The sequence below is a fragment of the Musa acuminata genome, chromosome BXJ3-9 (genome assembly GCF_036884655.1).
Source record: "Musa acuminata AAA Group cultivar baxijiao chromosome BXJ3-9, Cavendish_Baxijiao_AAA, whole genome shotgun sequence".
NCBI classification, from domain to species: Eukaryota; Viridiplantae; Streptophyta; class Magnoliopsida; order Zingiberales; family Musaceae; genus Musa; species Musa acuminata.
In genome coordinates this window covers 43,878,577-43,894,102 of record NC_088357.1, presented here as the reverse complement: position 1 = coordinate 43,894,102, position 15,526 = coordinate 43,878,577, and the positions used below count along the sequence as shown (strand labels likewise).

The following is a 15,526-nucleotide window of genomic DNA, read 5'->3' as shown; positions in this document are numbered from 1 at the left end:
GTCAACGAATGCGATCATTTCACGACACAAATGTCAACGTAATTGATCCTCGGTGACTCAAAACTTGATCCAAATCGTTCCAAACCGCTGTGATACGATCGAGTTTCTCATTCCTAGCAAATGCAAATGCAAATGCAAATGCTGTGATGAACTTTGACGTCTTTTTCCAATGCATATTTATTGAATTAACACACCAAAAGAACATTCGAGCATCTTATTCTTAATAACACGCGTAATACTACGAAGAATAGGTTGTTGACACGTAACGACGAACACGCATCATGGCGTTGCTTTCTTATTACGCTCCGACGGAGATGTGATGGGAGCCTATCCGACTTCGTAACGTTGTTAGGTCCATTTCCCTCAAGTGGGCCCACGGCACGAATCACGACGAAGTGGTGAGCCCATCCATTCGAACCAACGGCCGAGGTTCGCTTCCCTTCCCGCGCCGTTCTTCTTCCGCCACGTGTCGTTGATGGCACGGACACGATTCCGTCGTCCTGCGAATATTCTGTCGCCGTTTTGACTGACGGAGAACCTCGCCCCCATTCTATAAATGAGGACGGCTCGTCATCTTACCTCACTCCAAGAGGGCAACATCAGGCCTCGCTTCTGTATCGTCTCGCGCTCGCTCGACGCCTCTCGTTTCGTCCGCCTCCCGGTCTCGATCCCCGATGGCGGATGCGAAGATCGCCAAGCTCCAATCCGCCGTCGCTGAACTCAATCAGATCAGGTGAGCGCGGAGACGGATTTCCTTGTCCTTGTCCATGGAACTGAGCTGAAAGATGTCAGATCTGATCCGAGTTTTTGAATTTTTTGTTGTTGGCAGTGAAAATGAGAAATCTGGATTTATCAGCCTAGTGTCTCGCTATCTGAGGTAAGATCGAGCGTCTAACTGCGATGTTTCTCCCGGAACTGTGGCGTTCGGATGCTTGCTTTTGTGCAATGAGATAATTTCTTTGTGGTTTTCCTTTCTGGAGCTGTTTTTTCTTTTCTGGTGATTGAAATGTTTGTTTCGCGTGGGTTTTTGATGGGATTGGAGTGGCGAGGCAGAACAGATCGAGTGGAGTAAGATCCAGACTCCGACTGATGAAGTGGTCGTGCCTTATGATACCCTGTCACCACCTCCGGAAGGTCTCTTTCTCTCCTATAGACAGATCCGAGATTTACTGTTTACAAATTGTTCATTATATGTGGTGCTTGTAGCCTTCGGCTGTTTAAAATTCTAATGCGAAATTGCAGATCTTGAGGCAACCAAGAAACTTCTCGACAAGCTTGCGGTGCTAAAGCTCAATGGAGGACTGGGAACCACCATGGGATGCACGGGGCCTAAGTATGATTATTTTATCGTATCGGTTGATTTTTTCTGAATGTTAACTTCAATAATTTTATCGATAGCATGATGACTATGCTAAACGAATTGATTTAAGTTAGTGGTTTGATATTTAGAGATCTGTTAATTTTATTTGCTCTTGTGTACTTTAGTTTCTCAGTCGTTTATGGCATCTGAATCGCATATAAACAATTTTGAACTGAAATACGTGACTTTTATTTACTTCTGAAAGGTGATCAACTTGAGTATTTTGTAGAATGTATATGGTGAACCATTTCTTTGTTTCAAGTTGGCTCGAATTTTCACAGATTAACATTTTCTTCCCACGTTTAAGGATGACATCAAAGATCACATATATGAAATGTGGTTCCTCAGCATTTGTGATGGTAGTTTTTTCTGTAGTCCCGCTGTTGTTAGTAATATGCTACGTGAAATGAGTAGGTTGACAATGGATCTACCTTAATTTATTATCACCAATATAAGTGCACATGATTTACTACAACTTAACTACATGAACCTAATAATTGTGATATCCTGTGCTCACCTAGTGGAGTTGTTGGACAAACAATTTATCTTATGAAAGGGCCTTCTTGATTATTCATGGAAGCTCAAAATCAAGGATTTATTTCTTGATCTGGTATGTGTGTTAGTAACCAGTTCGATACCAAACAGTGCACTAACCTGTTCTTCTACAAGAAAGAATAATACAAATATGGGTCGATACTAGTTCTTGATCAGACTGATGAATATTGACCGTACATATCTATCTGACTTATTTTTAATTCCTTGATCAAACTTACCTTCTTAATTACTAGCCAGTACACACTGGTGCTCAGAATTACCTAGTTATTGCCATCTCATTTCATGTGATGCTCACAATATTCTAATTTTATCTCTGCCCTAACCTTTTTTTGTTATTTCACTAAATCAAAACTGAGTAGAGCAGATTTTCTCATTATCAAAATCCTCATTCTCTTTGTACTGTTGATATCTCAATTAATCTGATGATTTTGTGGCAATCCACATTGTTTAGATCTGCTGATGCAATTTCATTTGCTTCTTCAAAGCCGGCCATGATATGGCAACTCTGAATGGATGTAGTCATGTTTCTGTTGCAAATGCTCTTATTTTTGGATGCATGCTTATGTTGGTGTATATATGAGTACTTGTGGTACTTCCCTGAATGATCCAAAGGATTAGAATTTCAGTGATTTGAGGATTAAATTAGAACATCTGGTTGATTGATAAAGACTACCGTTTATCTTTAATATGATCACTATTTTGTACAATTTTACGTATGGTATATATGAGAGATGTAATGTGTACAGCAATTTAACTTATCCTCATGATAGCTAGTTCAAAGGTTTAACAAATCCTATCAGTTTTAAGTTGTTTTACTTGTTGGATGACATAATACACTGTGATTTTTACTGAAGCCACAATATATGACACCTCCCATGTTGACCAATTGAGTGAGTTAACTAGCAGATTTATCAGAAGTGGGTTCTCTGATTCTTTTATCGTTTCTGTCACTGCACTTCACCTTTGACTAGATTCCTATAATGCTTCCATGTTCTTCAGCAAAATTGATTTTTTGAGTTGCATCATACTTGCTAGGATAATTTGCCTACATTGGAATTGTGATATGGTTTCCTCATTTCGATTCACAAGTCTTCTGCATCCTAAATTACTGTATTACATGTTTGGCACTGCCAGTCCAATTTTGTTCAACAAATTCAAACTCATCAAATATATAGGGTCATTGGAATTTTCTGTTTAAGATTCTATTGAGGAAGACAACAAAACAATGAAAGTACTAAATAATAAAAAGTATCAATGAGTTCATAGATCTCAAGTTTCTATCACAGTATTTTCTTGTCTAGTAAAACACTTGGGTAAATTTTTAGTAAGATAATAAGACTAAAATATCTTGCCTACTAAGCTGTGAGATTATTGGTTCAATGTTTAGTCTGATCCAAAACCTTACCTCATGTGTACCATGAGTCAAGCTTAGTGGCTTACCTTGTACATGCACCCCTGACAGTCCCCTAATATCACATACCAACTGCAGTGTGGGTTGTGTAAATTATCATCATCTTTAAGATCACATAGGCTCATTTATATGGTTGTACGAATATTGCAACTTAATGCATGAGGTATATGTTTTTAAACTCCACTTGACTTTACCATGATTGTGTTTATTTTGACATTACAGATCTGTTATTGAAGTGCGTAATGGATTTACATTCCTCGACCTGATTGTTATCCAAATAGAGGTAAGGGGGGCAGTGTAGTGAGTTGCTCTAGAGTCTTTTGTTTGTATTTTGATAGATCTTTAACTATAGAAAATGCTTTGCAGTCTCTCAATAAGAAGTATGGATGCAATGTCCCTCTGCTTTTGATGAATTCTTTCAACACTCATGATGATACACAAAAGGTAAGGATAGCTTGCCTTATTTATGATATTGTTTTGAAAGTTAATTCGACATGGAAATATCATGACTAACTCTTAACTAAGCATATTATTGTTTCTGAAGATCGTGGAGAAATATGCCAACTCAAATATTGAGATTCATACATTTAACCAGGTCAGAAAAATATCAATAGATCATTCAGAATGGCTATAACAGCTAAGAAATTATCATTTGCTATCTTAATCTGATTAAGGTGTTAACTAGCCTGCAACTATTGATCTGCAGAGCCAGTACCCTCGTTTGGTTATGGAAGATTTCCAGCCACTGCCAAGCAAAGGCCACGCCGGGAAGGATGGCTGGTATGTTCTGCTCAAATCTTGTCCCGGTTATACATAATAAGATATGTTTTTCTGCATGTCTAATTACTTCTATGATGCTTGGAGAAAGGTAATGTTTGGTCCAGATATATCTCCTTTTGACTATTCATGATTGCTAATTTATTATTTCTCATTCTTGCCTATTATATCTTATCCTGGATACCAGCTTCTGCAATCAACTTCATCTTTCATACCCCCTAATATCAATTTTCCCATGCATTTTATTCCCTCTTCCATAACCTTTACAGGAGGATGATAGGATCAATCGATGATTACTAGTATGCAATCACTGAAATTGTGTGGAACCGAATAATTTTACTTGTTCCAAGTGTTTTGGTAATAAAACCTCTGCAATTACATGCCATTTGTTGCCTTTGTCGATGTCGAAGTAACAAATGCATGTCTCTTGTTGTGTTCTGCTGAACTGTGACCTGAATATCATACTTTGCGCTGTAACCCCCATGATGGGTGAAACAAGACTTCAGCAGAGTGTTAATGTACAATGTGCACTGTGTTTTTAATTTTTCATCTTATTTGTGCATGAAAACCATGATTGCAAGGGTAGAAATACAAAACTGAAACATGCATATATCAACTTGGCACTGCAAAACTAGCTGAAAGGATCACCTTCTCTTGCTGTCGATTTGACTCTTCGAATTTTGGTTCCCAAGGATATAATTTATACATGTTTCCTTATAATTTCTTAGTAATATTTTCACTTGAGAATCTTCTGTTTTATACACAATGAAAGTCTATTCTAAATCAGGTTCTCATGATGTTTAAGTGGAGTAAATTGTTCCTTCAGGAAGGGTCAAAGTGTTTATTTTGGTTGGTTAAATTGCAAACTAGTTGAAAGTTGTAGTTCACATGGTCTGGAAAAATAAAGTTGATGTAATACTCTGTGAATCCATCTCTCTTAATTTGTCTTGATTGTGGTCACCAAGGTTTCAAATACTGATAAGGCTGGAACTTACCAACCAGCATTTATTGTTTTGAACAAGGATTGGTTCTGATCTTATAGGTCAGGACTACTGGATCTTATAGGTTTGGAGTCTGGGACTAGTCAGTATTCAACTTTGTTACTTTTTCTCTATGATACATTCAGGTATACTAGTATTGTACTTGTTTAAACAGTTGAAACTTGAAACTAATATTGCTTTGAGAGTCCATATTGGCCCCTTTTACATATTCTTGTTGTCATTCCTCACATTGCAAATGATGAAACAAAGATATATTCTGTACTTATCTTTTATAGTTTGTACTGTTACATAATAGAAATCTTGGTATTCATACATGAAGTCACCCACTCAAAGTTGATCTTAGGCCTACAAGTCATCAACTATCCTGACCAGCTCCCTGTTCATCACAACTTTCCTCATTTCATTTGGCAACCAGATGTCCTTGTATTTGGGAAGGCACTTCTCTCAGTAGTAATCTTTTCTCCTGATGATTACATATTCATGCTTATAGTAGTTTGCCTCAACATGGTAGTGAAAGGCGGATGTACAGGAAACATCATATTGATTGCTTCTCTATATGCTTTTCTTTCTCTGTGTCAGTTTTCTCGATAAAGAAAGTATTTTTATGACTGGATAAGCTTAAGGGAACTAGCTTGGGGTTTAATTTTCAGCTAAATAATTGGTTAATTATACAAATCTACAACCTTCAAGTGTTCTGTATGACAATTTCAATTTGGTTTTAAAATTTTACTTGCATTCACAGGAAAATTAACTGATTGGAAGTATGAATCCCTTAGTGGATTTGAATATATCTTTTTCTTACTTTTAATTAATTAGATCAGCATGAAATTCCTTTGACATCTTTCATTTTTTTTCTATGTCATTGTAAAGGTATCCTCCAGGTCATGGTGATGTTTTCCCATCCTTGATGAACAGTGGCAAGCTTGATGCCTTGCTATCACAGGTTTGCAACTCCCTGCGAAAACAATGACCTGTTGACTTTTTCCATGTCAATTATAATGTTGGTTTTGATCTATACTACCTGCTAATTTTTTCCATGCCAATTATTATGTTGGTTTGGATCAAAGCTAAAAGGTTTATTTCATTTCATTTTTTTTAATTTTATAACAGTTTGATGCTTGATTTTTTTAGGGAAAGGAATATGTCTTCATTGCAAACTCGGATAACTTGGGTGCTATAGTTGACATAAGTATCCTTCACTTACCTTCATTACTTTTCATTCTTAATGGGCCATTTTTATTCTCCAGTATAAATTTGCTTTTGATAAACTTTATGAAATGTCAACCCCTTCACCAAACAAAACAGAAATCCTAAACCATTTGATTAACAATCAGAATGAATATTGTATGGAGGTATGGTGCTTATTTCACTCAATTTGTCAATGATATTGTGTTCAGGACATGCAAAAAACATTTATACTGTGTTCAGGTGACACCAAAAACTTTGGCTGATGTGAAAGGTGGTACATTGATCTCATATGAAGGAAGGGTTCAGGTATGTGGTCTAGGTCTTTTTTTTTCCTAATCTACAATATAATTTTCCAATATTCAATATCCATTCAAACTAAATTGTCACTACATACTATTGACTGACATGATGAACAGTTAAATTATAATGATATAGTAGCTGCTGTTATCTATTCATAAATTTGATTTTCATTATCTTTCAGCAAATTCTGATATATTTGCAGTCACCTCAGCGGGTTTTTATCTTTGACTAGTAAAAATAAATCTCTCATAAATTCTTTAGTTGGACACCTTGAGGCAATATTGAATGAATGACATATACCACATGAGATTAAAAAAAAGAAAAAAATTGCTCATGATGCATGCTTAAGATATCTTTTTCACTATTATAACAAAAAAAAAAGAAGGTTACCATGCATTCTATGTCAAAAAAAAAAAAGGTTACCATGCCTTGCCATCTGATTTTGATGCATTTGTTTTCAGCTCATTCCCGTTTCTGCAGTGCTTGCACCATATAATGGAGCTTACAGCCTGATAACCTGAAATGTTGTTTCCTTTTTCTTCAAACGAATTTTCTGTTTAAGGATTTTTCCCCCTTTTTTTTGTCTTCAAGTAGTGCCTTTTCTGCACCTCTACATTTTATCTTGGTGGAATTTTGATGTTCTAGTATTTTGAAACATCTAAGTAGAACTTGCTGCTGGTCCATTAGCCAGTCTGAGAGTTTTTTAGTTCTGGTCCATTAGTCCATTAGTTGATTGCTCGACTTTATCAGAAATATTAAGGGTTAGGATTTAGGGACTTCATCCAACTTCTAAGTCCTTTCTTATAAAAAAAGCTATAAAAATGAAATCATCTTTATTCTAAATTTTGTCTTCTACACCTTGTTGTTGTCCAAGTTGCATTAAACTACATCTGTTTGAACTTATCGAGTTTTTGAACAAGTAGCATGTAAAACTAGTGTGCATCCTAGCCTTCTATTTTCTTTTTTGTTCAACAAGATACCATCTGAATTAAATTCATTGGTCTTTTCAGTTGTTGAACTGCTAAAAGTCAAGTGAATATGATTATTTAAAGTAAGGATTTTAATTTCGAATATTATCGCCCGTACCAGGCGGTACATACTGGTCCGTCAGCAGACCGGTACACGGACCGTCTGCTACCGGGTAGTAGCATCGATCAGTGACGGAGAAGAAAGAAAGGGAGAAGAAAGAGGTCGATGACGGGGAAGAAAGAAGAGGGAGAAGAAAGAAGAAAACCTGGAGATCTGGCGCGACGACGAAGCCTCGGCGATGTCACGGGGAGAAGTGATTTCTTCTTCCCAGCAGAAGAAACCGAGCGAGGTGACGCCTTTCTTTTTTTTTCGTGCAGGGAAACCGAGCGACATTGCCGAGGCAACGTCGCCTTTCCTTGTTTTTTTGCACGGGGAAATCGAGCGACGTCGCTCCCCTTTTTTTTTTTTTGCACAGCTCCTCATGCGGTATACCGAGCGGTATACCGAAATGTACCACTCGGTATACTTATACCGTACTGTATCGAATTAAGCTTGAAACTCCAGTACGGTACGAAATTACAAACCTTGCTTTAAAGGCCTGTTATCACTAGTTACATATTTGTATTTTGCATATATTTTAAAAATTAAAACATGTTTCATATAGAAGATTTGAAATATCTGTTATATATGTCATTTGTTAAAATAAGAAATCAAGGTGGTAGTTGTTCTTCATGTAGCATTGTTGGCGACTATGAATCCTTTGGAAATTTATGGTCCTTGTTTGAGTCTGTTGTTCTACACAGCATAGCTACGGCCTTCATATTCAATTCCCACTTTGTAATAGTATTTGTGCTAGGAGCATTACATGTTTATAATGCCATGATAGTTCTTTATGCAACTATAACTGGTTTTTTTCCCTGATTTACTGGTTACTAGTCAAGCTAGCTTGGCTGTAAGTAAATGTTTGGATCATTCATTGACATCTTGTGATATGTTAGTAATATAAGTTGATATCTTTAATGTACTTAATGACATACATAGTCTTCTTAACTTATATCTAAGAACTATGTTGGTAATATAAGCCTTGTACACTTCAGGATGTGTTTTAGCATTCTGGAATTTGTTGTACTACATACTCTTGTCTAACTTTTCTTTTTCTCCATTGTCAATTGCAGCTTCTTGAGATTGCACAAGTTCCTGATGCTCATGTAAGTTGTAACATGAGAGGCAGATTGTTCATTCAATGTCATTTTAAAGGAAAAATAAAATGTTTTTGTTTTTTGTGCCATAAAATGCATTTCATCATGGAACACCATTAGCCGAGACATGGCTAGATGACTGATGTACATCCTGTCTTTTTACTTATTGTTTAGGTGAACGAATTCAAGTCAATCGAAAAGTTTAAGATCTTCAATACTAACAATCTGTAAGTACTTGTTCTATATCCAACTCTATGAATTACAATGAGTCCTGTTGCTCTGTTCTAAAAGTTCCTTGATCACAGATGGGTGAACTTGAAGGCCATTAAGCGACTCGTTGAAGCTGATGCACTTAAAATGGAGATTATTCCAAACCCTAAGGTGGTGACCTTAAAAAACGACTACTTTACATTGCCTCTTCATTTTGTTACTTTTCTTGTGCATGTCATAGAAAGTGAAACCGATGTGCTAGTCATGTTATGCAGGACGTAGATGGTGTAAAAGTTCTTCAACTGGAAACTGCAGCTGGAGCAGCAATTCGAGTAATCATTAGACAAATTATATACTTCTTACTATTTTGTCTTATGTAATTAACTTAATTTTATAACTTAAGCATCTCAAATTTTGGTTGAAATAGTTCTTTGACCATGCAATTGGGATTAATGTTCCTCGATCTCGGTTTCTTCCAGTGAAGGCAACCTCAGATTTGCTGCTAGTACAGGTTAAAATCAAATCATCTGAATTGTGATGAACATATATCTTGACAGTATTTTTTGCCACAGTCATGATCAGCTCTTCCTTTTTTTCTCTCAGTCTGATCTGTATACGCTGGTTGATGGTTTTGTTATTCGCAATAAAGCTAGAACAAATCCCTCAAATCCTTCAATTGAACTTGGGCCTGAATTTAAGAAGGTAAGTTCATGTATGAGAGTGATTTCAATTTGTTAACTGAAGTCGTTGATTAACAATTGTTCCTCTACTTGAAGGTTGCCAACTTCCTTAGTCGTTTCAAGTCGATACCTAGCATCGTTGAGCTTGATAGCTTAAAGGTTTCTGGTGATGTTTGGTTTGGTGAAGGAGTAGTACTGAAGGTACCATTTCTGTATTGGTTTGTTCCTCATCTTTTTCTTACTTTGATGCATTAGTCATCTCCTTTTTCACTTATTTGAGTTACAGGGTGCATAATTTTTGCTATATCAAGCTATTTGAATATCTTGCAATTATTTCCTTTTAATTTTAATGATGCTTTACTTATCCTTTCAAACGTTCCTTTACATTTGGAATACACTTTCTTCATACGTCTTCACAATAGCAATAGTTGAAAAACTTTTGCTGGCTGAATTAAGATAAAAACCTTGAAGCCTCTCTAGAGTGAAATACAATCTTTGCTCTTCCTGAACATGCTTGCTTACACTATTATACATGAACTACTACACTTTATATCTTTGTACTTATAATGTATTTAGAATTGGCAAAGAGTAAGTAAAAAGAAGTCCTGAAAAAATATCTGACAAGTCCACCTCCATGGACTCAATTTTGATCATAATATCTAACATATTCAAAATACACTATGATACCTGAAATGTCCATCAAATCTGATGGTAAGAGACATATCAGTAGGGTGTAGGGTAGTTCTTTGTCAAGGCTAACAAGGTGCTCCTCTGCTGTAACCATGACTTTGTGCAGTTTTGGAGTCTGAAACCGTCCTAGATTCATTGGAAATATGACTTGTTTATAAGAAGAGAGGCAATTAGTTGTGGCATGCTAACTAGTGGCATGTTTTGCCAAACTGTGCTAGATTGAAAACTATGGACCGTAAGCAATGTCCAAGATATGCAATTTTTGTTGTATATTGAAAATTTCAACCATAATACAAATTATGTTTTAAACTTTTTTTTTTTTTCCGGCAACTACATGCTGAATTTTTATCAGAATCTTTTTTCCGGCAACTACATTTTTGTTCCCTTTGTTCAATTTTCTAATCATTTTTAGTTTTGTTTGATAAGGGCAATGTGAGTATCGCCGCAAAGTCTGGAGTAAAGTTGGAGATCTCTGATGGAGCTGTCCTCGAGAACAAGGTAAACCAACACATCCTCCGTCAGTCATTTTCCATCCTTGTATCTCGATGACAATGTGCTTTGTTGCTTTGGTCAGGTGATCAATGGCCCTGAAGATATCTGAGCATATTCACGAAATTTTGGTGTGTAATTTGGGCTGCTCCATGAGAGGCTTTGGATTCCCTTTAGAGAGGTTTTGACTCTCACTCTTGAGCATTTTACCCTCTTTGTTCTCAACTCATGAAATGTGAGCATGTTTCACTCAAAACAAAGAGAAAACTCCTGCATTTACATTGTTGTTTTCTCGCTGCCGTGAGATGCAGCATATAATGTTGTGAAACCAAATTTTTACCCCTGGCTTGCCAATTCTCTTTGCTTGTGTTCCGTTGAGATGGAGCATTGAAGCTATTAAGATGACTCTGATTCCCTCGTCGTCTTCCCTGGCAAATGCCAGTGGGATATGGGTCGAATGGATTGTTTACTCATGACTTTGCGTGAACCAAAATGTCGTCCTCTTCAATAATACAAACAATTTTCCTAGTCGGTCAAGCTAATTTCTATCTGCCAAAGGCATTGGTAAGCTGCTGTCTGCCGGTGGTCGCTGTATACTTGGAACGGGCCGATTCTTTCATGGCATGAAAACAAGAATACCATGATTGATGCTTAAATCATAAATTGATTGACGATGTAAAAAATATAATAATATCATTTTATGTTTGTTTTTATTATGATCTTTTATCGTGCCTCGTAAGCTTAAGTTTCTATCATAAAGTTTACCTTTATTATGATATTTTATCATACCTTGTAAGTTTAAGTTTTTATCAAGATTGTTAATTTTGTAATTATTATGATATTTTATCATACCTTGTAAGTTTAAGTTTTTATCAAGATTGTTAATTTTGTAATTAAAATATTCTATGAACCGGAGGATTTGTGAAAGAGTTTGCTAATTGATGAGAAACACGTAATTGATGTCTTACAACTCTAACGAAGTAAAAGTTAATGGTAATATATTTCATGCATAAGTGAAATATCTAATTGGTGGATAAGTAGATAATATCGATATTATCATAATACATTATAGGAATGAATTAAGAGATGATGCCAAATAGTAATTTGGTGGCCCAATTGGGATGGCTCCATAGCAAATTGTATTCTATTTCTTAAATATAGAGAAATATATCGGGAAAGTGATTTGTTTTATTTATAGAGATAATTTATATTCATATAAATTTTGAAGATTTCTTTTAATTATGTACTTAAATTATATATTCAAATCAATCACATAAATTATGATCTTTTATCATGCTCCATAAGATTAAATTTCTATTAAGGATGTTAATTTCGGTTCGATGTAAAATATCCTAGGAATGAAATGCTTCATGAGAAAGTCTATTAGTTGGTCAAAAGTATAAACGTGAGAAACACATAGTTGATATCTTACAACTTGATCTCTAATTAAGTAAAAGTCAAGGATAATATGTTTCATGCATGAGTAAAATACTTGATTAGCGCATAGGTAGATGATATCGATATTATTATAATATATCATAGAATTGGATTGAGAGATAATGCCAAATTCGTTTCTTCAACGATGGTAGCGATGACTTGATAGTCAGCTTCAGAAGTAGATCTTACGATTGTATTCTGTTTCTTGAAATTCTAACTAATTAGATTTGCTCCAAGGAAGATAATATAAGTTGACGTAGACGTTCTATCATCAGTGTTACCTACCCAATACGTTGACGAAGGCATAAAGATATAGTGATGAGTATTTACAAAAAAAAAAATCTATGACTATAAGTCCTTTTAAGATATCGTAAGACATGTTTTAGTGCAGACCAATACGTGATGGAGGGACGATACATAAATTATGATACTTTGTTGATTATAAATGATGTATTTATACATGCGAGAGATAAATACTATGAAAAACTAAGTACTTATCGTGTGGGATCTATAGTAGGGTTGTCATCATATAATTTGAGTGATTCAATAGTACCGATTCGATTAGCAAATTTTTTGGTATTATGCATGTTCGTTTTTAATAATAAATCTTAAATATATTTCTTTTGAGATATGAAAAGTTCAAAAGATGTGAACGATATTTTCACTCGTAGAAAATAGCTTAAGAATCCTAAATCTTTGATGGAGAATCGATTTACCAATTGTTTAAGGAATTACTTGATCTACATAGGATTATTGTTTATGATGATAATGTCATCACATAAACTAATAGATATATAGTACTTCTCTTTTATTGTCGTAAAAATAAAGATGTGTCAAACTTAGAGTTGATAAAGCTAACTAATATAAAAAAAATAAGCCAAATTCAGCATACGAGCTCTTGGAGCTTGGCAAAATCTATAAATAGTTTTTCATAGTTTACAAACATAGCTTGAATATTGAAGGTGGATGAAGTCAGAAGGTTACTACATAAAAATATCTTTAGTTATGGTTCTTTATAAGAAAGCATTATTAATATATATTTAGCATATATGTCAACCTTAAGTAATAATCAAACTTAGGATAAGCTAGATTATCATCCGTTTAACAACTAACCTGAATATTTATGTGAAATCAATACTTGGTTGTTAGTGAAATCCTTTAGTTGCTAGACGTGCTTTGTATCTGATAATGAATTTATCCAGATTTTGCTTAATTCAAAAGATCCACTTACACTTGGTAATATTTTGTATGCAATAAAATAGTACAAGGGTCTATGTGATTTTATAGAGGACATCATATTTTTCATATATGACTCTATGCTAGTGCGGATATTTTTAGGACTAGGTGTGCTAATCATAGGTACCATACAAGCCAATCACGTGAATGATGACACATGTGACATGATACACACTCTACTTAATTCAAAAGATCCACTTACACTTGGTAATATTTTATATGTGATGAAATAGTATAAGGGTCCATGTGATTTTGTATAGTAGGATATCATATTCTCACTTATGGCTTTGTGCTAGTGCGAAGATTTTTAGGATTGAGTGTACTAGTCATAAGTGCCCTGTAAGTTAATCACATGAGTGATGACATATGTGATACGGTATGCACTCTTTTTGTTTATTATTATTATTATATTTTCTTACTTTATATTGTTTATTACATATATATATATATATATATATATATAAAGATGTCCATGGACCTTTGCAATGGGAATCGGATCATGATGAGATCACGATAATAAGATTGATTCTTCTTTAAACACAGACCCTAAAGAATCCCGATCATAGCTACTCGAGAGAAACATCGAGATAACCGAACAGACTAGTGTACTGTATATCCATCTATATGTTGGAAGTGGTCTCATTGTTGCTCGTGTGAAGACACTAGGGATACAGTACAGGTGCTTGTTGGAGAATAAGTTCATTTATTGATCTACTCACAAAATGCTAGATGATCGATAATACCTCATTGTTAGACAGCAATTTTGTCATCCCAATAGTGTATCTGATCCTTAGACTTGAGACGCCAAGGATATTCTGTATGAGTACTCCACTTTTTGATACGTGACTTATAAGTTTGGAAGTTTCAGATCTAGTATAGTTGGCTATTAAGAGTAGCAACCAACTTTACGAGGATTATTAAGTATCTTTAAATAATCATTCGCTCTCAATGTCATGAGAGAAATATTTTATGTATTCTTGTTCAAACAAATCCCTAGTAAGAGTTATTTGAATTAAAAAAGAAAGAGTTCTCCGGAAGAATTTAATTAGAACAAGACTTGAGTAAAAATCGTATGGGCTTGATAGCACTATGCTCGATATACGATCTCTGAGAAATTAGATGAATGAGGGATTATAATACACGATAACTGAGGACAAATAGATCCAAAGAATTTTATTCCCTTATATCGTTTGAGAATTACAATGTAGTGGCCTAATACGTCTATATCGATGAGTCGAGTGAATTATTATAAAGATAATAATTCATTGAGCTAAAACAAATTCTGATATATATGACTCATGAATAGCTCGATATTGGGCCTAGAGGATCACACACATATGGTCGATGTTGCGACGAATAGAGATTCAAATATGAGATATCTACTAGAGCCTCTATATTATTAAATATCCAATAAACCCCTGAATTAATAGATCCTATAGATGAGATCCACTAAGAACTAATAAGAGATTATTCAATAAAGATCTACTAATCCAAGAGGTCTGGGTAGTTGGATAAAGATCTTTATACCTAATAGGACATGATCTATTAGGGTTAAGTTAATAGAGGGCCTCTATAATAGGAAGAGACTAACGCATAGTAAGGATGATCTTTTCCTTCATTTGAAGGATCCGTAGGAACCAATAGGGATCAACACAACTCAACCAACCCCACACGAGAATCAAAGTCATTGATGAGTTAAAACAGTATGACATATCAAAAGTTCGACTACTCAACAATAGTAACGGATAGCAGTTGGGAACCAAAAGACACATTGCAACTGGAGTAGAAGATTGAAGACTCAACAAAGGCGAGGAGTTGCAATGTCGGCAAAGGCTTCGATGAGGACGTCGAAGGAATAAGTGGGGGAGAATATCATGGACAAAATTGTAAATGAGGTATTCGACGTAATGCTTATGTATATTCGTGTCTTTTGGTTTGTTCATACTTTGCACAACATGTAAAGGGCTAACAGTAAACTTAGCAACCCTATTTTCTTTCGATCTGAACCATTTTGGACCATTTGT

General features: G+C 35.1%; 1 protein-coding gene across 1 annotated transcript; it reads left to right on the top strand.

Moving 5' to 3' along the window:
• The first annotated feature begins 573 nt into the window (after positions 1–573).
• On the top strand, positions 574–11,168 carry LOC135649572 (UTP--glucose-1-phosphate uridylyltransferase-like). Its single transcript, XM_065168063.1, has 21 exons — positions 574–733; positions 830–877; positions 1,043–1,134; positions 1,243–1,333; positions 3,549–3,609; positions 3,693–3,770; positions 3,871–3,921; positions 4,033–4,106; positions 5,975–6,047; positions 6,236–6,293; positions 6,410–6,456; positions 6,533–6,598; positions 8,737–8,769; positions 8,935–8,987; positions 9,066–9,141; positions 9,246–9,302; positions 9,398–9,481; positions 9,574–9,672; positions 9,747–9,851; positions 10,767–10,838; positions 10,915–11,168. Exons 1-21 carry the CDS (start codon positions 675–677, stop codon positions 10,939–10,941), a joined length of 1,404 nt encoding a protein of 467 aa, XP_065024135.1. The 5' UTR covers positions 574–674; the 3' UTR covers positions 10,942–11,168.
• The last annotated feature ends 4,358 nt before the right edge of the window (positions 11,169–15,526 follow it).